This window comes from Coturnix japonica, chromosome 2 (assembly GCF_001577835.2).
Source record: "Coturnix japonica isolate 7356 chromosome 2, Coturnix japonica 2.1, whole genome shotgun sequence".
Lineage (NCBI taxonomy): Eukaryota > Metazoa > Chordata > Aves > Galliformes > Phasianidae > Coturnix > Coturnix japonica.
The window spans coordinates 40,059,057-40,082,466 of NC_029517.1; the positions used below are offsets into that span (position 1 = coordinate 40,059,057).

Consider the following 23,410-nt stretch of genomic DNA (forward strand, 5'->3'; position numbering starts at 1 on the left):
CGCTGCATTACCATAGGTCTTTCTTTGGGGGGGGCAGAAAAATGTAAGTGATACAGTTGGCATAGAATTCTTCCAGTTAATTATGTCTGAACTATTACTCAAGTTTTAAAATAGGTATCTACAACATTTACTATGTTCACTTTTAAATAGCTTTCTGTTTTACAAACACGGAGGAAACACTTGGACTTGTGTTGGTTTACAAAATCATTGTTTGCGTTCCACTCCAGTCTACAGAGATTATTTGTTTAGGCCTCCATCAGAGCATCTGAGTACAGAGTTTTGTAGAAAACATGCTGAGTCACACTGAGTCATTGTTTGTCTCTGCATCTTGTCAAAAATGCACACAATTACATACAAAACCACTGCTGGACACTTTACCTCATTTTCCCTTGACTTTACCATACCTATATGTAATTATCAGTCACTACAGAAGTGAGTGTTCTCATAAACTTTCTTGAGAGTGATGATATTCATTAATTTGATCACAAAAATCAATTACTCAATCTTTACTCAATTAACCAAATTTATAATACCATATAAATTTGGTATATTACTCAATCTTTGGTATACACAAATAAAAAGACAAAGCAAACATGAAGTAAAACGTAAAACAGTTACTTTTTTTCTTCCTCTTGTTGGGAAAGAACCTGAAATGCTACTCTTAAACTCTTCTTAATTTTCACAACTTTGCAGCTAAATAAAACCAGATCTGAACTGAAAACTTACTGGTTTTGCTTGCTTAAAACAGCTTCACTTCTTATTCAATTTGCTAAATTTAAGGAAAAATGCATTTCATTTTTGACTGGAAAGTTTAAAGAACTGTCACAGAATGAAAAAAAATACATCCTTTAAGTAAGGTGATGGCTTCCCCCCTGCCTCACTCATAAAACACCGCATGTAACCAACTTTATCTAAATGAGCAATCTAGGCTTCAGAGATCAGCTTAAAAAACACGTTTCTCTCCGGTAAGAGAATCTCCTATTAACTGCTGTTACACTTAAAATATTGATCTGGAACCTTGAACATGTCTTGCTTCAACTTTTTTTAAAAGGCACTAAGTTCCGCTGGGTGTTGGCATTTATATTCATAGATTCCAGTCATGCTCAGCGAGCAGCAATTAGAAGACATCCCTTGAGTAACAGTATTTCTAAAAATATTCTGTATGCATCACAGAAGATGAAGCATTTCTTTCCTCTAAAGTAATGTAAGCTGTACATTCAAGTATAATTAGCACAGTAGACTTCGTAAATAGTATTAAACTAATTACAGTTTGCACCACTAGTGGCAGATGTGGTTAGAGATTATTAATTACAGCGGACAATTTTGAATTTAACATCCCAAATTGAAAGCATTTTTTCCACTTTATTTTGTGTCTGAATGGCTATTTGCTCAGTGTCAGGAGGGCTCTTAAGCCAGGAGGATTTACAAAAATGAACAAAGTAACAGCTTTTATTTTCTCAAATGAAGAAAAAAAGTTGTTCATAGACAAGGACACGGTTATTTAAAAATAAATAAATTTCAATTCAGACTTATTCTGAATCAGGAAGGTGCTACATCACTGGACAGACAGGCTGTTTCATCTATCACTAGGCCAGGAGTTACTCAAAAGTGAGCAGGACAGTTATTCCCTAGCTTCAGTATAACTTTGTGTTGAATGTTATCATGGGAGTAGGGGAGGTCAGGTTGTAAAAAGGAGCTGTCTCCCTGATGTTGTTCTCCTAGGAATAAAATAAATAAAACCAATAAAGTTTAAATAGGAGCTAATAGAATAGGCTGACAAAAGGTAGTGCAGTTTTAGTAAATGCTGATATATTTCCATTTAAAAAATGGCGCATATTTCCACCAATACAAGTCATGCTGATAACCCACAGAAGTTTCTTTGGTCAACCATTCTACTCTAGCACAACCCCTAAGATCACTCATTCTTAACTAGCACAACTTGCTAAAACAAAGCTCATCCTGACTTCAGTGCTATATTCAGTATGCCCTTAACTGAATTTCAGTACAGACACACAAATTTCAATTTGAACTAAGTGTCCTCAGATCACCGCTGCTGTTCTTCATTATTTTGGGGTCCCCTGTTTTTGTGAAATCCCTCCGCCCCACCAGTCATGGAACCAGGCTGAACCAGCCCATCAACCATTGACAAGAACTTACGAGCAAATGGAATAAGTTAGAAGGATTTGTCAGTAAGTCAAGCCCTTAGACTTCCCATTCTGCTGACAATTATTTCCCGACGCGATTCTGATTCTAGCCAACCTATCTCAAAGCTCAAATTAATTAATGAATTAATTAAAAAATTGTGAACAAAACATATTCTTAGTATTACGCGAGGCTTGAAGTACATTTATTTGGTAATAACAATACAATTTTCAGTAAGAAAACAAGCTTAAAGACATAAGAAAGCACGCACAACAATAACTCACGTAATTGCTACAAACTGTTACTCTCATTGATTTCAGCAGGAACAGAATTCATGAAGTGGAGTAGCCAGCCCTCAAAGCTGGTCTTTCCAAGCTATCTTGAGAGCATAATGGCAAACTAAGTGGGAAAAATTCAACTAATCTGTAACAACATACGTGCTTATAGAATCAGGTATGATATTTATTTGAAAATAGTTTTAAGAAGTGCTGTTTCTGAATCTTAAGCAAATATCCTCCTCATTCTCTCTGCAATTTCTAAATACAGTAAACTAAGTCCGAATGCCTTACATTTTGTGAAAATAAATCTCTTTATAAATTTTATTTGTTGCCAAATAGAAACACAATACAATTTAAGTTATAATTCAAACAGCTTCTATTTCTTTTATCACTGGGATTTGGCCAATTACCCTGCAACTATTTAATCTGTTGCCAGACTTACAGTCAAGTGATGGACTGTCAACAAGGCAGGATGCAGTGTTATTGCTTCGAATGTTGATAAAGTATTCTTAATCAGTTCTTCCGATGCAGCTGGACCTATTAGTAAAAACCATTACATTTCTTTAAAAAATGCAATATCTACATAATGCCTACTTATAAAAGTGCAAGTATTATCATGGGTTAACTTACCTATTGCTCCATCCAAATTTGTTTCTCCTGATTCTATTGATCTGATAAAATTCTACAGAAAAAAAGCATTTATTTCAAAATGTGGCAAAAACAAAAATTAAGAGGCAAAATCACTGAATAACTGCAAAATGAATTTTGAAGGACTGAGTAAATACAAAATATTGATGCATCTGCAGTTCTCATAATAATTTAGATATAAAAGTCAAAAAGTTCATAATCTGGCAATTACAGTTTTGCAAGTCTTTAATGCTGCTGGACAGTTAAACATAGAGTACAATAAGGATAATTACTTTGACTCATGTAAGGAATGACAGCATTTCCAGCCAAATAGACAGTAATTAAATGTCTTTATTGTTAACAGAATACTATACTTTCTAAAAAGCCTTTGAACTACCTTCGATATGGCTATGCTAAAATAACTCACTAAAAAGACCAAAGATTCTCCTAGAAAATGCAATTTTCTGTTATTTGTACATCTTTTTGATCTCTATGGCTGCTATGCCTACTACAGATAGACTTGTACACATGAGTACATACAAAAAGGCAAACCCTTCTACTAAGTACATCCTAAATAACTCATCATTGAGGAACGGGAACAATGAAGTAATAATAACCTTAGATAAGTAAATATTGTACAAGTACACCTACTATTCTTTTGCCTTTTAATTTTGATTTCATTCTCTATTTTCTACTTTTATGCATAGCTGCCTATTTAACAGGAGATGCAAAAGACATGTTAATGATGCTTGCTAGAGAAAGAAAAAGTATCAGCCAAATTTAGCCTATGTTTTTAGTTACTTACACAGTATTTAATATACAGTGAATGCATTATGTGGATACATGACAATACAATGGATAACACTTTTCCAATTTTCTATGTGCAAATATTCCTCTTTATGTTTGTGTGATGTAAAGCATTAAGAAAATGATTGTTCTGAAGCACTTATTTCACACTTTACTATCAATTAAAACTTTTTTTTTTTTTTTTTTGTTACATATTAGAACAGCAGAAATGCCTATATGGGTTACTTTTCCTCCTTATGTAACAGACATCTAAAGGATTCTTCACCGATTAGAAAGTCTGATAGAAGTTAACCGTGTATTTTATAATATAAAAGTACCTCATAAGAAGTCATAAAAACAATTGCTTCTAAAAAGCAGCAGGTTTTTTCCTAATCATTTGAGGAAAAGTATCAGTTATAATCTAATCAAATTGTTTTGGAAGAGAGCAAATCATACTATTTGCTCATTTAAGACCACTTCACTTACAACCATAGTGTCAAGACCAATCTGAAAAAAATCAGCACATTTGGTGTTTTAGCTACTTTTGCTTATTTGCTTAATATCCTACTACAGAATTAAGACCAAGAAGAAGGTGCATTTATATATTATTTGGGTGTGGGGTTTTTTTTGGAACTTTGGGTATTCTATGACAAGCAAGGCTCCCCTGTGCATTCCACTGGGATTCTACTATTAGCTGTGCCTTTGGGGCAGAGCAACTCTTTTCCATGTCTATTTACAGCTGAAAACATGAAAGGACTGTCCCAACTCCTTCTCAATTTCTTTTCATGGGAGCACTGAGAATTACAGTGATGACAGAAATAACTTCAAAGCAGTAAGAAAAAAGATATTTCTCAATGAACAACAGTTGCAGGAAAATCAATACTTTTTTTTCCTTCCAAATGCCAAGTACACATCTTTCCACTCCTAATTGTTTCTCGTTGTAACAAGTAAGATTTCTGAATAGATTAGAAAAGAAAAAAAACAACAACTTGAAGGACCAGCTTGCTCAAGACTCATAGGCCTCAAATAAAGCACAGTACTACTAGCTAGTACTACCAGCTGAAGATTGAATGTCCTTTTATGGACGTCAGTGGGAATGTTGGTAAGCAGGATTCCAGAGTAGACTGCTTCCTGGTAGAATGGGTAGTTACTCTTTCAGAATTAATTGCACAGTCACAAAAAATAGACTCTGACTTCATATATGTTTTTCAGTTGTATTACTTCCCCACAATTTTTATGCATAAATTGAAATAGTATCTTTAAGTTCCTGAGTTGCCTAGTTTGATGGAGACAAGACACAGGAAACAGTCAGTCAAGTAATTTTCTTCTCCTTGATCTGCAAGAAGTGCTGTAGTAACACAATTAGCCTAATAATAACGTATCCAACTGCCTGACTACTTTAGGGCTAACCAAAATCTAGAGGCATGTTAAGGAGGGCATTGTCCAGCAATGAGCCTGTCACGAGCACTAACAGGCATGGTGCAACAGCCACCTCTGCAAGGAGCCTGCTCCAACACCTGACCACTCCCATGGGACACAAATGTTTATAATGTCCAGTCTGAGCCTCCTTTGGTCCATTTTGGCACATCCTGATGCTGGTTCTCAGGAGCAAAGCCAACACATCCGTCTGTATCCCCTCCTCGTGGAGCCACAGAGAGCACTAAGATTGCCTCTCTGTGCAACACCAGTGCCATCAGCCCCTCCCTCCTCAAAGTACACACCTTCCGGTTCCGTCAATCCCCTCTGGACTTTTTCAAGTACTTTAACATCTTTCTTATGTTGTGGAGCTCAGAACACAGGATGCAAGATGAGACTGCATCAATGCTAAATACAGTGGGAGAATCACCTCTTTTGACCAGCTGGCTGTGCTGTGTTTAATGCACCCCAAAATGTGGTTTGCACTCTTGGCTGCCAAGGCACATTGCTAGTTTATGTTGAACCTGCTGTCACTATTACCCCATGTCTCTTTCTGCTAAGCATCTTGTTCCCCAGTTTATACCTGTGTCTGACATTGCTCTGTTCCAGATGGAGAACCCAGAATTTAACTTAATATCACACCTCTGAAGACTGCTCAAAATCAAAACTAAACAAATGTATTCAGAATGAAGATGTCTCTCCAATGTATAAAGTTAACGTAACTTCTTTGCACTGAAATCCCAACATTTTATGCATATGCATTCTTTGCAAACCTCATTTAACTTGGATGCTTATACTCACAAGTAAGGTCCCATAGTTGAAAAGAAATTCCTCTGTGACAACACGAGGACGAAACACCTATTTGAATTTAGCAAAAGTTTAAAAAGTTAGAGTAACCAAACATCTCATGACCACAGAAGGTTGAAAGTATTTCATAGTCATGTTGAAAAAGAAGGCAAAACACGCTTTTGCTTTTATCCTACAAAAACAAGGTTACATTTTTAATACTGCTATTTAGCTGAAATACTCATCAATAAAATCAAAATTAAGTTGTTCTATTTGATCCATGCTGATCCTAACCAGCAAAAATTAGATTTTTAGAATCTGAAGGAGTTTAGGAAAAAAGGAATCTACCTGGGATGTCACAAGATGAAGCACTATAGGCATCATGGGAAGGCACATCTTCAGCTGTTTGGCCTGAACTGTTGATGGGTGTTTGCGTCCAGAGACATTAGTTAAGGTATTGAGAATGTCACCTACAGAAAACAACATTTCAGACTGATCTAATGTAATTAGTTTACTCAATAGAAAATGAGATATAAAGTACTTCTGAAGTATTTCTCTGCAAGCCTATCTTCTCTCTCCTGATGAATTTTGTGTTCATGTGCATGATGATAAAATCAGGCTGATCCAACGTTTTTATTACCTATTTAGTTTTCAGCCAGGTCAATCTCCTTCTCCTGCTACCAGGGACAGGCACATAAATGCTACCTCTGGCAATCTGCTGATGCTAGAAATATGAGGTAGGAGTAGAAACAGAGGTGAAATTACTCCTCTTGGCACTGTGGATTTATACTGGCTTTTGGTGATTACATCAGTATTACAACCACTGTTGAAATGCTATAAACACAATTCAATTCCATTGAAATCAAAGGCAAAAGTCTCACAACTCCCAGTTGACCAAGAGCTTCACCTAAGTCAGTGACATAATGCATCTTTTTCCTGCAGCAACAGTACTACCAAAGGAAAGAAACAAGCAACCTCCTCCACTACCTAAAAAGCCCTCAGCTAGCTGTGAATGCGTACACACAATTTTAATAACGATGTAAGTTACCTAAAGCAACAGAATGTTCCATGTCCTGATAGAAAGAATTAGCAGTAGGTCAGTGACGGAACTTCGCCCATAACGAAACACAGACATTAGAATAAGGGAACAATATTTACATTCAATAGTGAAAATTGTACTTCAGATGAGAAGTTACTGTTTTAGAAATCCAAGACTATGTCTGCAAGGAATAAAGAATAGGAAAAGAAAAGAGAGAGAGAGAGAAAAGTCAAGGCTTATATGTAAAGAAAGAAAATCCAATCCTTTTTGTCTGAAAATACAGTAAGTCAAATCCTGTCCCGAAAATACACTTTCTATATGTCTTCCCTAGCAAGAGAACTATACAAAACTGTAAAAGGGAAATCACATACATGTAAAACAAATAAAGGACACGATTCAATATTTTAAACAATTGTCATGCCAGGCCAGACCCATACTTTGAAAGCAAGTCACAGAGTTTACTCACACTGACAAATAACAATGCTTTTCTTCTGGTTCCCTGGAGTCCAATTTTCAACATAAGCAACTAAATTTGGTTCTAACAACACTCAGCCCTAAAGACTGGAATCATTCTATAACATACTGCTCATAGAAGTGCAAATATGTAAAATGAAGCATTTCACCAACGCATTTTTTAATCAATTGCAAAACTGGAATTAACAGATATCCCTGTGGCTACCAATAGTCACTGAACACTTCATTCTATATGTTCTAATGTCTGTATATTCACCAGATGCACCAGTTTTGATATACAGCTATTTTAATTCTTAGTTTGACATAAGCAATTTACATTTATCTTCCAGAAATAGGTTAAATACCAGAAATACCAAAATAAATTTGCTCCCACACCTACAGCAACTAAAAACTTAAACATTATTCACGAGATTGTAATTTTATTTAATTTATTTCAATGTATCTTTAATGGAAATTTCTACAATTTGTCAATCTATTCGGTTTATAGCTACCTCTGGTGGAAGAAGATGGTATTGGTAAGAAGCTTAAATAAATGCATATTAAAAACTAGCTAGGATTAATTCTAAATCAACAGTTAAGCTCCTTTTAACTGTTCCACTTTATAGATCTTGACATTTTTCTTAAGAGATGGTAATTTTTACCTCCTCAAGCAGAACAGGATCTTTCATTATGGTCTCAAAAATAGAAAGGAAAAGCCTTTGACAGATATGGACAGATAACTTAATAAAAACAATCAAAAGACAAATCTAGACTGAAAAGGCAATTTTAATGCAAAATTAAGCTTGAGATATCAATTTTCCAAACAGTCAAACAATGTGTTAATTTTCTACATCAGTACAAGAAAAAATAAAAAGGAACAAAAATAAAACAGAAGAACTGCTGCTAAAGAAATAGATGCATTGTTTTTTAGTAACAGCAGTAACTATATATTTGATTTATACCACCCTTCAGGTTCTGAGGCTTCCAAATCCTACAACATACTCAACATTTGAACCTGGTATTTAGTTTGAATCACCTGTTTGCAACAGGGCAAAGAAATTGCACTGTCATAGGAACCACTTTATTTTAAAATAGCAACATGACCTTTGCAGTTTTACCATTTCATTTTCAATATTCTGGCAATAACAGAGAGATGATGAAAAATAAATCACCCATCATCACACAGGAAAATAAATCTATGCTTTTTTTTCCCCCCATGCTATTTAATGACAAGCCATACACATTCAGGGTTGCTCTAGTTCCATTTCTCGAAGATTTTCAGTATTCCTTCATTGTCTTGCAATTTACCTTTCTTATTGTGTTCTGTTGGAGATCTCACCCACCAGAAGCTTTAATAAGCATTTTAATGTCTATGATTCAGACTAGCCACACCGATCTCATTTTTTTCTCCTTCTTTCCTTCCTTTTCCCTCTTTTCTTACCTTCATCCTTTCCATAGAAATTTTCCAGAAAAATCCCCTGAAGTTTAAGTTTCTTACACACACTCACAGATACGCTGTTACGTCTCTCCTTTCTCTGTTCTATATAAAGCAAGTTTGCTTTTAGGTTTCCCTGGAATATCTTTAGAACACCGATGAAACTTCTTGCACAACTGGGCCCTTTTCCTGACCGAGTTGAACCTTAAAATCCAGACTCCAATGCAAAATATCTGATCATGACAAAACTGAGAAACTTCATGAAGTTGACAACATGCAAATCTCACACAATCAGAAAATTCATTCTTTCCATCTGTATATGTAAGGAAATACATAAGCATTTCTCAAGGGAGTGAGTAAAGATAAGATTTGTTCAGCTAACCAACTCAGCTTACCTAGAATTTCTGGCAGCTCCCGTACAATGTGATGGATGAGAAGATCCAGGCATTTTGACAGGTATTCATTGCCGCTTTGCTGCTCTTTTCCTGCTGTGGTCTTTCTGCTGTCTCTTTCAATATACATCACAAGCCTACATTTAAGCACGTGCAAAATGTTACTTCTCATAATACCAAAATGATACTGTATGTGTAAAATACTACTGCAGCAAGTAGCATTTCTAGTACTTGTGGTTACGATCGAGAAAAAAACATCTCTGAATGTTCATTTTGTTTAAATTTTGGGGTTTTCCCTTCAAATAAATAAAATTTTAATGATTGTGTCAAGGAAAAACAGAAAAATAAAAGGTACTGTGAATGCAGCTTTACTAATTTAAATGAAGATACAATGCTAATATAACAAATGAATTAATTAGGGATAGCAATTGACTTTAATTTGAAATATGTGACCAACACACACACTACAAGCTGAGACTAAAGACAATCTTTTCTAGAACTTAAGAATTCCAAGAGCCAGAATAATTTAAGTCTATGTAACAATTGATCTATCTTTCAGTCAAGAAAAATCATACAAAATTAATCATAAAATAGCCCATTCAAATGTTATCATTTCTGAGAACGGCCATAAAGAAATAGAGTAAAAAAGAGAGAGAAGTCTAACTAGCATTATACCTTTTCTCTGGAAATATGATTCCAGTTTTCTAAAGACAAAACCCAGTGCTTACATTCTAACTGACAAATGCTGTAAAATTATGCTGTTCTGCAAAATGACACTTCTCATAGTAAACTATGGTAACCAATTTATTAGCCATTGGCTAACTTACAAGAGATTGCTTTAATAACACACCTATAACAGAATGCTTCAGGCAATATTTTAAAATACTCATTTGAATAGACAGAAGGGCCAGATTTCCCTTTAGGGGCCTAATATTGACATCTCTGTTTCATACTCAAATTCCCAGGGGGTTTGGCGCACAGAACCACCAGTCACTGGTGACTGAAAGCCATGCTCTGGGTTTTAAGAACTTACTTAATATTACCATTTTTCTTACACACTCATAATCAATGCTCATCTTAATTAACCTTCCTCAGGTGAATACAACAAAACTGAAGGATCAGTAACATAAATTTTTACACTAGCAGGTGTGTATTTCCATTGCAGAGATTATCTACCCAATTAGGTAATAGTTAGTCAAGAATGCATTTTGAAGGATCAGGTCTCTAAAAACAGTGCATGACTGCTAAGGAATACTACAGCTCACCTTATCCTTCCTGAACTCTGTTACAAAGATGAAGACAGAGGGAAATCACAAGACCCACTCAATACCACTTTCAGCTGCACGTCCCATGGACTATGGGGACATCTCTGACATTTTAATACAACTTCCAGAGATTGCAGTATTACAGTGGTTTCTCACTGGTGTGGTAGATGAGAACCACTTAATAATATGACAGTGCTTTAAATAAAATTTTCCTTCCAAATGCCTTATATTTTATATATATATATATATATATATATATACATATATATATGGAAGAATGTTTTAAATTACAGCAGTATAAATGACTCTAGCTTTTCCAAACAATTAAGTATTTTATACAAAATCTGCTTCTGTAAAGCCACGTGTTTTCTTTGTGTTGTCCTCCCCATCACAGAACTATCTTACCCTTCACAAGGATTTTCTAGAAATAGGCACAACTATTTTTCCCCGATAGTATTGCTCAAATAAATGCTGTCTGAGAAAATTGTACAAATACATATATAGTCAGGAAAGCATTCATGTCTTTATTTTCCTTCAGTCATTTGCAGAAAATCAGTTATTTTTACTGCCTGAATAGTCCTAGTGTTCTATTTAATGGGCAAAATCAGGCCTATGGAAGTACTACACTTTCTAAGTTTATTCAGTCTACGTATGTCATGCACTCAACAAAACATGAAATAGATATACAGGTGTTATTAAAAGAAGTTACACATCATTAAGACTTTGTTTTATCATGTTCAAACTATACAATATACACATGGAGTATGTATGCATACTGAAAAATTGCCTCATACTGATTAGATAATATTAGATTCTATTAGATATTAGATTAATATCTTTGTAATCAGTTCATATAAAATAAAAAAATAAAAATCATGTTACGATTAGCTGCATATGCTAAAGACAAGCCAGTATTACTTATGTGAATTTTACTATACACTCATATCTCAAATATCATTATAAAATGATTTGAGCATGTAGAATCACAGAATGTTTCAGGTTGGAAGGAATCTTTAAGATCATCTGCTTCCAACCCACTGCTATAAGCAGGGACACCTCCCTCTAGACCAGGTAGCTCAAAGCCCCATCCAGCTTAGCCTGGAATGCTACCAGGGAGGGGGCATTCACAAGCTCTCTGGGCAACCTGTTCTGGTATTTGACCACCCTCACTGTAAAGAGGGTGAACTTCCTAATAGTTAGTCTAAATCTGCCTTCTTCCAGTTTAAAGCCATGTCCCCTTGTCCTGTTGGTACATACCCTCATTAAAAGTTTCTCCCCAATAAAAAGTTCCTACCCAAAGTTCATCCCATATAAAACATTTTCAATAGTTATCCAAGGTCTTTATACTGTACTAGAAATTTTAAATTTATTAGTATTAATTTCTCTGACAGAACTGGAGATAATTATCAATAATTATCAATACAGTGTTGAATTACTATTAATAAAAATTAACGATACTGATTATCTCAGCTGGTCTTAAGAAAAATTCTTTCAGAGTTCAGGATACTACAGAAGTAGCAGCTCCCACATAAAATAGCTCATTTCTCCTCTCTCATCCAACTGTAATCATCTTGTACTCCAGATATAAGATAAATGTTTTAGTCTGGATCATTTGCCCTGTCAAGATACACTGTTTGCCGAAGAGAAATTGCAAAGAAATCACAATGAATTAAGAATAGCAGTTTATGAGTTCAGTAAAACTGCTGTATGTCTTACCTACTGTTTTAGCCAGTGTGTTAGATAAAGTTTTGGTCCCTAATCTGCTCTGCCTGGAGCATAACAAAACAGCAGCACAAAGTTCACAACATAAAATAACAGCCCAAACTCACAACACATTTTCTTCAGAAAGGCTGCTCAGTGGAAAGCATCATTAAGAAAATGAACAAACAAACAAAACAAAACAAAAAAAGAAAGAAGAGGAAAAAAAAAAAAAAAAGGAAGAAAGAGGATAAATTGTCAATAAATTGCATTGAAGTTCTTATCCTTCACATAATACCTTAGGTATAGATAAACAAATATTAACCATCAGTATGGGACAATGGTCAGATGTTCCTCCCAACACATAGCTTAGATGTATGTGCTAGAAGAAGCACAAAAAATATGTAATGTTCAAAAAGTTGTTTCAAAATTATCATGCATTCTCCACTGTTCAGAACACATCACTTGATAAAGCATTTTTAGAAATACAAGAAGATGCACAACAGCAAATCTTGCAACCAACACTTACTCTCCACAGTCCACAAAAATTGACATATCTACAGATTCATTTGTGAGTGGAGGAGTATAAAATGACAGCACTCCACAAGCTGTCTCCTCACAATGGTTTGATGGTATAACTCCTTATAAATCTGCCCTTATAAATCCAGCCCACTGACTCCAAATACACATTTTAATTCTTCTCAAAAAGCAATACAAGATATAGGAAAATCATATGTAGTGTAAACAGTTTATAGCTACCCACAAGTCACATCCTTTTCACTTCCAGTTTCAAATTCACTTTATTCCAATCCCACAGACTCTGAGTCTAGACCGTATTTTGCTGTTACAAATACTCAAGAAAATTTCTTCCACAGTAATTCTCCAATCATCTCAACACATGGCGGCTATTCATATTCTAGCAGTCTCATTTCCTCTCATCTTATGAGACCACTGTTGTGCAAAAAAGTTCCAATAACTATTCCACTGTGAATCAAATTTAACTGAAGTGCTTTCATTTCTTGCAAAGTATTTTAATACATAGGAACAAATAAAATATTTCATGCAAAAGTCACAGGAATTCAGTGATTGTTCTACAAATGACTTCAACAACACAGACACTCACAAAACATCATTCTGCTTTTAATGTACCTATACTGAAGAGACTAGGTCATATCACATCCTAAGATGAGGAAGGTACATGACAGACCTTTTTATTTTGCACTCCCATTACACCAACAACTCACTAGTGCAGCACTTATTTGCCCCAACCAAAACAAAATCTGCTCCTTGTTTATCCTAGCAGGGACCATCAGTCACTTTTAAAGACTCTCCTTGTAAGCCAGAGTGGCTTCCCCTTGGGAGTAATCATCACCTGACAACAAAAGACAAAACAGAAAACTCTTTTCTTCATATTCTCAGAAACAAAAAGATCTGCATTGCACAGAAGAAAGTTCATTCCTAAAACACTGACTACAAAATACAACGTACTGAAAGTGTCTTACACACAACTTTGAAAGTAAGTATTGCATCACTAATCATAAATTCCATTGTCACCTTACCTTGCTTGACAACTGAGTAGCAACATTTCCCTGCTGTTTATTAGAACTTGCAACAGGACCAGAAATACTTTTGCTCGTATGAAAGTTGAAGGACTTTCAAGTAAACGAATAATTGTAGTCACAAATTCCTTGGTGGAAACAAACAAACAAAAAACAAACTCATTAATATTAATATTATCTTATATAAAAGTTACTTGTGTTATACTTTAACACTGTATACATTTAAAATCCCAAGTTTTCCTTTGCATTCTGTATTAATATGGCCCTTTTCACTCCATTCCCATAGCAAATAAAAAAAATCCATAAAACACAACTAAATAAACTTTGTCCAAAATAGGTCAAGTAAAAAGCTGCTCTGTTTTAAATTCTCACAAGCCATAGCAAGAAAACACTATCTGTTCTACTGTGTCCAGAATGGACTAGAAGACATTACAAAATATCTTGTCTTAAGGATGGATACAAGTTACTTTAACATACTTATCTCTAAGACCAATGGATTTTCAGAACAGAGATATGCCTCAGCACCAATAAGACAAAATTGTTTAACTAACAATTCCCATACATGTAAGAAGATAAAATACCACCTTTGTTGGATACAACTATGGCTACATCAGATCATAAATGATACCATTGAATAAAGCAGACACCCAGTATATGACTGCATGTAGTATATAAAGTTTTAAATTCTGCTACAACACACGGCGTGCTAGGTGTTAATCAAACTCCCTCTTTTGCTGACAGAATAACTGAAAGGCAATTTCATAAAACTAAAAATCAAGACCAAGCATAATTCATTAAAGTCATGCAATGCTTAGCTGGAAGAAAGAACATAAGTGTAAAACCCAGCCAACAAGCCAGCAGATTTTACTGTGATACTATTTAAACTCTGTCTTCAAAACACAGATTGTCATCAGCACAGATAATAGTAAAGATGTCCCAGAAGAACAAGCTGGTGATGTTTTGTAGTTTGCTTTTTCATCTGGTCTGAGGACTGCCAAACACCAACAGCTTATCTGAAGAAAATCTGCAGCACAACTTTGCTGAACTGCAGAATTCAATAAATCAGAAGAGGCAAAAATTGCTGAAATACTTATATATTAATTATTAATTGTTGCACTGCTACGTTGTTCCTCCCTTGCTCACAACTGTTTGATGTATCCATGGAGACTCCACAGGGTAAGGACAGTGCTTTCATTACCAGCCAACCTACCACAATAAAATCATGATTTCATATAGGATATTCTTAGTGATACTGCAAAACAAATTTAAAATAAATCATGAAAAGCAATTAAGCTTCTAAACTGGTTACACAAGGGGAAAACTGTTATCTAAAGAAACTGTGAAGATGCTATAAGTATTTGTTGTTTACTCGACTATTTTCTAATTTGCTTCTTATGAATTGCAAATATCTCCATAACACTATAAGTTAAGAGTTAGATGGGGAAAAAAAAGTATAGCAATAAAAAAATAATTCAATGTTACAAATCCTTTTGCAAGGCCTGTGTCTGTTAGCTTTCGCTATTTCATGTCCTGAAGTGCTATACAAAAGAATCAGGAAGAAGAGACACTTTGATCTTAAGGACTCGCATTGCTGAATTATGAAGCTATGATTTACACATGAGGTGACTGTTACCACTAGCATGCACACTCAAATATAGCCACAAAAACAGAGATGGTAGTTGATTTGTTTTTTGGTCCAAATAGCCACCAAAACATGCTGGTCACATAAGTGAATCCAACATGCAGTCTAGTGACTTTCTAGCAGGAGCAGGTCAGTCAAGTTTGTGCAGACTTACCAAAATGTCAATTGTTTTTCATTCATTCAAAGCTAGATTAAAGTAAATTTCCTTTTTATCTACTGCTATAGTTTTCAAAGATGTTTGAGTCAAGTACTTTCTCCACATTGTTTTGTTGTTGTTGTTTTGTCTTCAAAACATGAAGCTATACTAGAAGATCTCTGTATCAATGAGGAATTAAAAAAACCCTTTACACCACTGTAGTTCTCCTAAGATTTACATTGGCACAGATGACTATAAAACAGCATTTTGCCTTTCTATTCTTCTAGTTTTCATTTTGTAAATGATTTCATTCCTGTTAAAGGGAGTTAAAAACAAAGTCAGGCTTAAAGCTTGCAAGCTAAGGTGGTTTCCAAATAAAATATACAAAGTTAAATGACTTCCATCTTGAATTTGTATATTTAAGCATCACTTAATGTGTTGGTTTGAAGTTCTACTAAAAACTGCCTTCTGTAAACAGAGGTCTTTCTACTTCTTAAGGTACAGGACACAAGAATTCTACAACAGATAAAGTATCTGGGAGACTGACACTGGCCATTTGCTTTTTCTCTTTTTCCATTAGGATGGATTTGTGTGTCATGCACAAAGAATATTGAAAAGTGTCATCATGGTGTAGCAATATGCTTGATGAACATTCAGTGAAAGAACTCAATGTGTAAGTGAATGCTCTTTGAACAAACTTCTCTCAATAGCACACCAACATGCAGTAAGATGTTTGAAACTGCCCTGTAATACCACAATTTGCCACCTGTTAATGCTCTTGTAAGTGGAATCTGTGGAAAGCTTAAGGCCAGCTGACAGGCATTTACACAGAGCACAATGACAACTCTGACATGAAACTAAATGACTTTTATGAAGAGAATGAGTAATTTAAGGCTGCAAGGAGAGATGAGTGGAAGACAGTACATCATTTTTTTCGTTTAAATGTTGTTAAAAGAGAAACTAAATGAATGTGTTTCAAGTAAAGCCTAATGCAAGATGAGTGTCAGGTTACAGAACACATCACTACTCATGAAAACATGAGCACTTCTCTTTAATTTTCCTTCAAGTAGAGGTGGATTGATTTTTTTTTATTTTATTTTTTTTTTTTTTTGAATTGCACAGATGTACTCATGTAAAATAAACATGGAATATTTTGGTGATCAAATTAGAAAGCTTTTGATCATCTTGGGAAAAGAACACAGTAAAAGCAACTCTGCAGAGATGGAGTCAGATTTGCTGGTAGATGAAACACTTCACATGAACTAGCTATTTGTGCCTACAGTCCACAAAGCCAAAAGTATCCTGGGCTGCTTTAAAAGCTGCATGCACAGCAGGGTGAGGGAGGGGATTGTCCCACCCATTCTGCTCCTGTAAAGTCCCATCTGCAGCCCTACATTCAGCTCTGGGCTCTCAGCAGTACGTGGAGCTGTTGGAGCATGTCCAGAGAAGGCTACAAGGATCCTCAGATGGCTAGAGCACCTCTCCGATGGAGACAAGCTGAGAGAGCTGTGCTTACAGAGCCTGGAGAAGGCTCCAGGGAGACCTGATAGCAGCCCTTCAGTACCTAAAGGTGTCTCCAGTAAAGCTGAAGACAGACTTTGTCATGGGGTGTAGTGACAGGACAAGGGAGAGTGGCTTTAAACTGAACAGGACAGGTTTGTATTGGATATAAAGAAGAAATTATTCTTTAATTGAGAAGGGTGGTGAGACCCTGGCACAGCTGCCCAGAGAAGCTGTGGATGCCTCATCCCTGGAGGTGTTCAAGGCCAGCCTGATCTGGTGGGAGCTGCCCCTGCTCACATCATCTGCACAGATCTATAAGGTCCCTTCAAACCCAAAGCATTCTATAACTATGTGATCTCTTCCAAAAAATATGTTAGAAACTACATTATATTAGAAAATGCATTAGAACTAGTAGCTTTATTCAGCAACACTAAGAGGAAAACTAAGTTATTAGAACACTGATCTCTACAACACATTTTGCTTATACATTGGTCCAAGTCCTTCAAAGAGAGAACAAAGTAGAGCTTTAGATTCACTCAGGACATATTTTTCTTTAGAATCATAAAAATCCCTTATGTTATGGTCATGGTAGAGTTTTCTAGCTGCATTAGGATTACACATGCTCTTGAGAATCTGAGAATAAGAAACATTATATTCTTCATATTTTCAACAAACAAAAATATAAAAATAACACCTATAACCTATTATATGAACAAGTAGTAATTTTCTATAAGTAGTAATTTTTTGGAGGACATTACTGAGGCCCTTTTTTCTTTCTAAAAAATATTAACTTCAGAGTTCTTAGTTTTGAGAAAATCGAGAGATCTATTCCTAATTTTCTGCTATTCAGGTAATTAGTTGTTACTGAGCTGAACATTTTGAAAACACAAAAGCACTACTCGTAGGAACTTTTAACTTCCCCCTAGTGAATTTCCATGCCACTAAATACTATTAAACTGAAATCAAACCTTTTCTTGCATCAGCCTCTGGAGATGAATTCCACATGACAACATTGCAGAAAACATGGTGAGCATGTACTGCTGTATTTTGCATATTCCAGTGAGCAAGGAATTTAGTACAGCTGTTAATCCCACCTTCTCAATAACAATCTGGAAAGCACTGGGTGAATAACGAGTAATTCTGCATAAAGCCTACAAAAGCAAAATAGAAACATTATTATTTAATAGAATTTAATAGAGTTTTTAATTAAGAATTCACACCATTTCAGTCATAAGGTAAACACGAGGGGAAAGGACTCCTGTTCTTCATTTGCTTGTTTAAGAAACCTGGAACTCTTCTAAGCCTCCATATCCCATACAGCTGAAACTGAAATCTTTGGTACAACAACATCAATATCAAGTAGAGTCACATTACTCTCTCGCTCTCTCCAGAGGATGATAATAATGCAATAGCATAGTCCATGCTTGGAACTTCTATCAATACAGAATGTAGGCAATAATAGATAATAATGCACTAGAAAGGAGCACGGGTAACAAAAATAAATAAATAAAGAGATATCACACACCACAGAAATTCTGGTCACCCATGAGACCTTTATTCTACCTTTCTACTTCCGGATGCTCTCTATAATCTGATACAGAGTATACTAGCTGAATGTTATCCAAAAGCAGGTTGCACTTTGCCTCAGCTTATCTACTTTAGATATAAATATTTGTTACATAACACTATTAGTACAGCAAGCATACAAACTCTTTTATCAAATGGTAGATTTGGGAGTGTTCAGTGTACAATAACTTAGCTAATTCTTAATAAAAATTATCAAATGACCTTAAGGGTGTATTAGCCTTCAATTCAAGCTATCACTAGCTTTCAATGTTTCAGGAAGTGCAACTTACATGATACTGTGACTGTTTTTGCCATACCCAGATGAGGAAAATATGACTCCTCACACACTTTGTTTTCTTTGGCTCGAGTGCAAGGACAGAAAACAGATTAATTATTTGATGTGAAAATCTGAATTGGTTTTAGACAACTTTCTTCTGTGACCAGTAGTCAATATCATTTCTTTGCTCTCTCCTAACCAGCTATATTTAGAAACTGCTGCTTACTCAGTGCCCATCCAGTAGCAAGTTCTCATTTAAGAGGAGGAAAAATAAAAAAGGACTTTTCTTAAAACACAGGCATTCAGTCTCAGTTTAAGTACAGCAATGTCTGTTTCCCCAAGGATGCAATTCAACCATTCATCTCTAATCTGAGTTTTCAATATACGCAGGTCCAAGGCATTCACTAAATGTATCCTTGAGGCTCATATTGCCATAAATTGTTGATGCCCAGAGACAAACTGTGTCAAAGCAAAAGGAGCAAACTGTGACACTAACATGGTGCACAGAGTTACCAGTGCCTTAGTTCCCTGCTACAGACTTAGTCAAAAAAGGGGTAACTACATCCAAAACACCATTGGGCAAACACCGCCAGGCAGATCCTGCAGAGACATGGCTGTCTCGTAAGACTGTATTGCAGCTTCAAAGACAGCAGGAAAGCTCCATTCCACTAACAGCAAAGGGTAGAAACTTTACACTGCTGTAGTCATCGTGCGCTCTGTTGAATGACTGAAATGAACACTGCAGAAAAGCAGATTGAGATTTATATGAGATAGAAGACGAATTCTCATAAACCACTTAAGTAGATCTGCATTTTGAGAAAACAGACGAGGTAAGTGGCGGGGGGAGGGGAGGGAGTTGGGGGTGGAATGTAGTTGTGCAAGGATCTGGAAATGATGGAACAGGTAGGAGTAAAGTAGACCTTACATCATCCTCTTTCAGAAGCAGCCTTTAAACAAGAAATGATTGGAGTCAGAGAAAGGCATTGGTAGAGCCTCTCCTAGAATGAACTTTTCCATCTTTGGTCTCCATCCAGTCTTAGTGCATTTTTTCTCCCAGCAGCCCCAACCCTATTTCTGCCTTAACCATTGCTTCCCAGTCTTATCATACTACATAGAAACTGGGTAACATTCATCCTTTCAGAATGCACTGAGTCTCAAATTTGAGAATGAATGCTTTAAATGCATCTGGTGGTAACCAAGTCTCAGAAGGAAACTATTCAGCATCAATTATTTAAGAAAGAAAACATTTTTGTTGATTTCTCCCACTTTTTCCCCTAAGTAAGCAGCTTATGTTTCAAGTAGTCACTTCTCCAGCAGAATCTATTTCCTAAGATTAATAATTATTTTATAAAAAAAATAAGGATATAGCTTTCAATATACTAGAAAAAAAAATCTTGCTGCTGAGCTTGTCAGAATGTCATTTTGGGATCTTACTGAATAATTTCTATTCTGAGTCTAGCAAAACAACAAAAGATACAGTTTTCCTATTATGTTTACCTAAGGCAGGCTGGACTACCCCAAAGTGAGCAAAAATACTGAAACACAATCCTCATTTGCCACCTCTGACAGGTAGGACAACGCAAAGTGTCATTTCTTGACGCCAGTGGCTGAGGACTGAAAGTCCTCCTGATATATTTTTGTTACTGATTGAAATAATTACAAGTAAAATCCCATAGTGCCTTGCTGCTGATATACGTCGCAGACAACGTGCTACCTGCAGCTAAAGATACAGTGCACGTTTCTTAACATAAATGCATTTTATAGTGAATATACATGTCAATCAAGAATACATTCTTCAGGATAGATTTAAACAAGGCAGGAATGACAGCACAGTAAAACATAATAGGACACATAATCATATGCAGAATAAATAATACCTGCATATCTGTGGCAACGATATGCTACAATGATATTTTATGAACGTAGAAAATAAGTAGCATGATACAACATGAGAATACATTTGTATGCTACTTCAAAAAGATTGCATGTTACTTAAATCTCTATAAACTTCAACTGGGAAAAGATCTAGCCTGTATTAGATTTCAATATCAGTTGGTAATCTGAGTGTTTTCTTTTCTTATATGCTCCTTATGTGCTTTTTTGCACATTTACACTTATTCAAGCATAAGATACTAGGGAGAATTTTGCCCCAGCAGAACTTTGGGCACACACAACTTGGTCATCTCTTTAAATGGATGACTTGACACTGAAGCACGGACCTCTAAGGAACCTGGTCTTCCCTGATAAATCTAATAGAAAGAGCATTCAACAAATCTTTTTATTTAGGGAATCCTAGTAATCACTACTGTCATAACTGTAAAAACATGCCTTGGTGCTAACATATGCCTGAGAACAAATAGGCTTTTACAGCAACATTGTTTTTTTTTTTTTTTCATTTCACATGAAAAGTGAAAAAGAAATTTTAAAAAATAATAAAAATCAAGGGGCGAGCACTTGGCAAAAACGACAATATGACTGTAACACTAATGAGTGCCAACCCAAGACTGTCAGTTGATTCAGTTTTGAAGTATTATAAGAATATGGTAACTTACAGGCTTCTATAATGTATATTTTGTCAAATAAAATGTACTTAAAATTCAACACACTCTGCCTGTGTTTGAGCAGTTTATTTCCCATGCAATTGTTTGCCAAATATTGACCTCTACACACCTTTTTAATAAATAAATTTTCTAACAGTATTCTTTTCTACTGTTTTATTTCTTCAGCCACGCTTAGATGTTTTTACGTCTTCTTTCATTCACTGCCTCACTGCTAGATGCATCTATGTGCACACTACCACAGCAGCAACCTTACCATTTTCTGTCTGCGAAGCCACAAGAAACTCAGTGAGCCTGAACACTATTCAGGCAATCAGCAGCCAGTTATCACATCTCATTTAAACTGAGTCAAATTACTGTTGAGTCCTGAAATGTTACCTCTATTGGTTGCTAGAGCTTTTGTTTTGTAAACAGGAGATATGGTTAAACTCACAGCTCTGGTAAAAATTGTCTATCTCACAAATCTTTTTGTTCCAAACCTTTTATTTGCACATCATAGCTCTTTGCTTGTCATACTACCAACTTTATGCTAACTTTTAAATTCTTCAGGCAAAGTCTAGCCTCAACAATTGTACAGAAAGTAACACAATGATTTCAAAAACATCTTCTAAGCAAGTATGTTATAAACCAAATAAATACTTCTGAAGTAAAATACATTAAAAAATAATTCAAAAGAATGTCTTGATTCCTTGAAAAAATGAAAATTTCCAAATAAGAGTCATGACCTCTAGCATAGGAAACATGTTCAAGAAAATGATTAATTGCCAGGACTTTCCATACACTTGTTTCCAACACAGGTAGCTATACTGGGTTTCAATTACAGGTAATGTCAATGAATGTAGATCAACATGAACAAGGGCAGTTCTCTCTTTATAAGATAATGCCACAAAGATGAATAAAAATATGAATAAAATTGCTGTAGGCCAGCTAACTAACACATCTCTCTGATCCATCTTTCAGCCCTTTAAGGCAGGCTATATTGGTCTCTTCTTACACTAGGTAACAACAAACTGTATACAAACGTGCTCTTAGCAGGTATTTGCAGTAGACTTCAGTATAACAGAAAACACAAATAAACAAAAAAAGCAGGCTCAAAAGCATTTTCATTTCATTTCTATTTCAAGATAAAGACTTATATATCATGAAACAACATTTCTTACCGAAACAGCAGTTATTTTCAAAGAATCTACAGTAGAATGTGTGAAAAGGTACCATAAGACAAGTCCAGTTTCTCCTGTAATAAATCCTTGTGCATAGCAGGAGAGAGTAGTGCAAACATTTTCAATGATCTTTGCTGCCAAATGGTTCACTATCCGGTCTTCCTACAGAAACAATGGAAAAGGAGAATGCAAATATTTGTAATGTTTCTGGCATGTATTTAGGCTAGTTACCATGTCCATGTTTCATTCAATGTGCATTCCATTAGTATGGTTTCTCACTTTTGTTTGATACTTGGCAAAGTTTTTCATAGGAAATCTTAACTTGTGAGAATGTGTTTACAAATTCTACACCCCCCTGCTTTCCGCCTCACTACAAATAAAACAGTTAATACAAGTATAATGTAATACAAGATATTTTTGCTCCAAATGATCATAAAATTAAATGTTGCCACTGAAAAAAAAAATAAAAATGAAAAGGCCTTGTTACATAAAAGATGTTCCATGATCAGTGTTTCTTGAACACATGTGTGCGAAAATACACCACTGAAATAGTGTCTGAACGGCATGATTATGAGATGTAAATTTACATTGGTAGAAATAAAATTAAATAATTTCAACTCTCCTTATTAAAAACAACTAACAGTTTCCTGGGATAAAGAAAAAGGCCTTCTTATAAGGCCACTTATTCCAAA

General features: G+C 35.3%; 1 protein-coding gene across 3 annotated transcripts in view; it reads right to left on the reverse strand.

Annotated features, from left to right (window-relative positions):
* ULK4 (unc-51 like kinase 4) overlaps positions 1-23,410 on the reverse strand; it is a 191,263-nt gene that overhangs the window by 128,165 nt on the left and 39,688 nt on the right. For all 3 annotated transcript variants that reach the window (XR_001553160.2, XM_015854094.2, XM_015854095.2), the window contains 8 exons: positions 22,719-22,880; positions 18,126-18,308; positions 13,877-14,004; positions 9,358-9,491; positions 6,384-6,505; positions 6,051-6,107; positions 3,051-3,102; positions 2,863-2,957 (listed from right to left, as the gene is read on the reverse strand). Coding sequence is in view for 2 of the 3 variants with exons in the window: in XM_015854094.2 (XP_015709580.1) it covers positions 2,863-2,957; positions 3,051-3,102; positions 6,051-6,107; positions 6,384-6,505; positions 9,358-9,491; positions 13,877-14,004; positions 18,126-18,308; positions 22,719-22,880 (933 nt within the window). In the remaining variant the exon portion in view is untranslated. The remainder of the gene's footprint in view (positions 1-2,862; positions 2,958-3,050; positions 3,103-6,050; positions 6,108-6,383; positions 6,506-9,357; positions 9,492-13,876; positions 14,005-18,125; positions 18,309-22,718; positions 22,881-23,410) is intronic.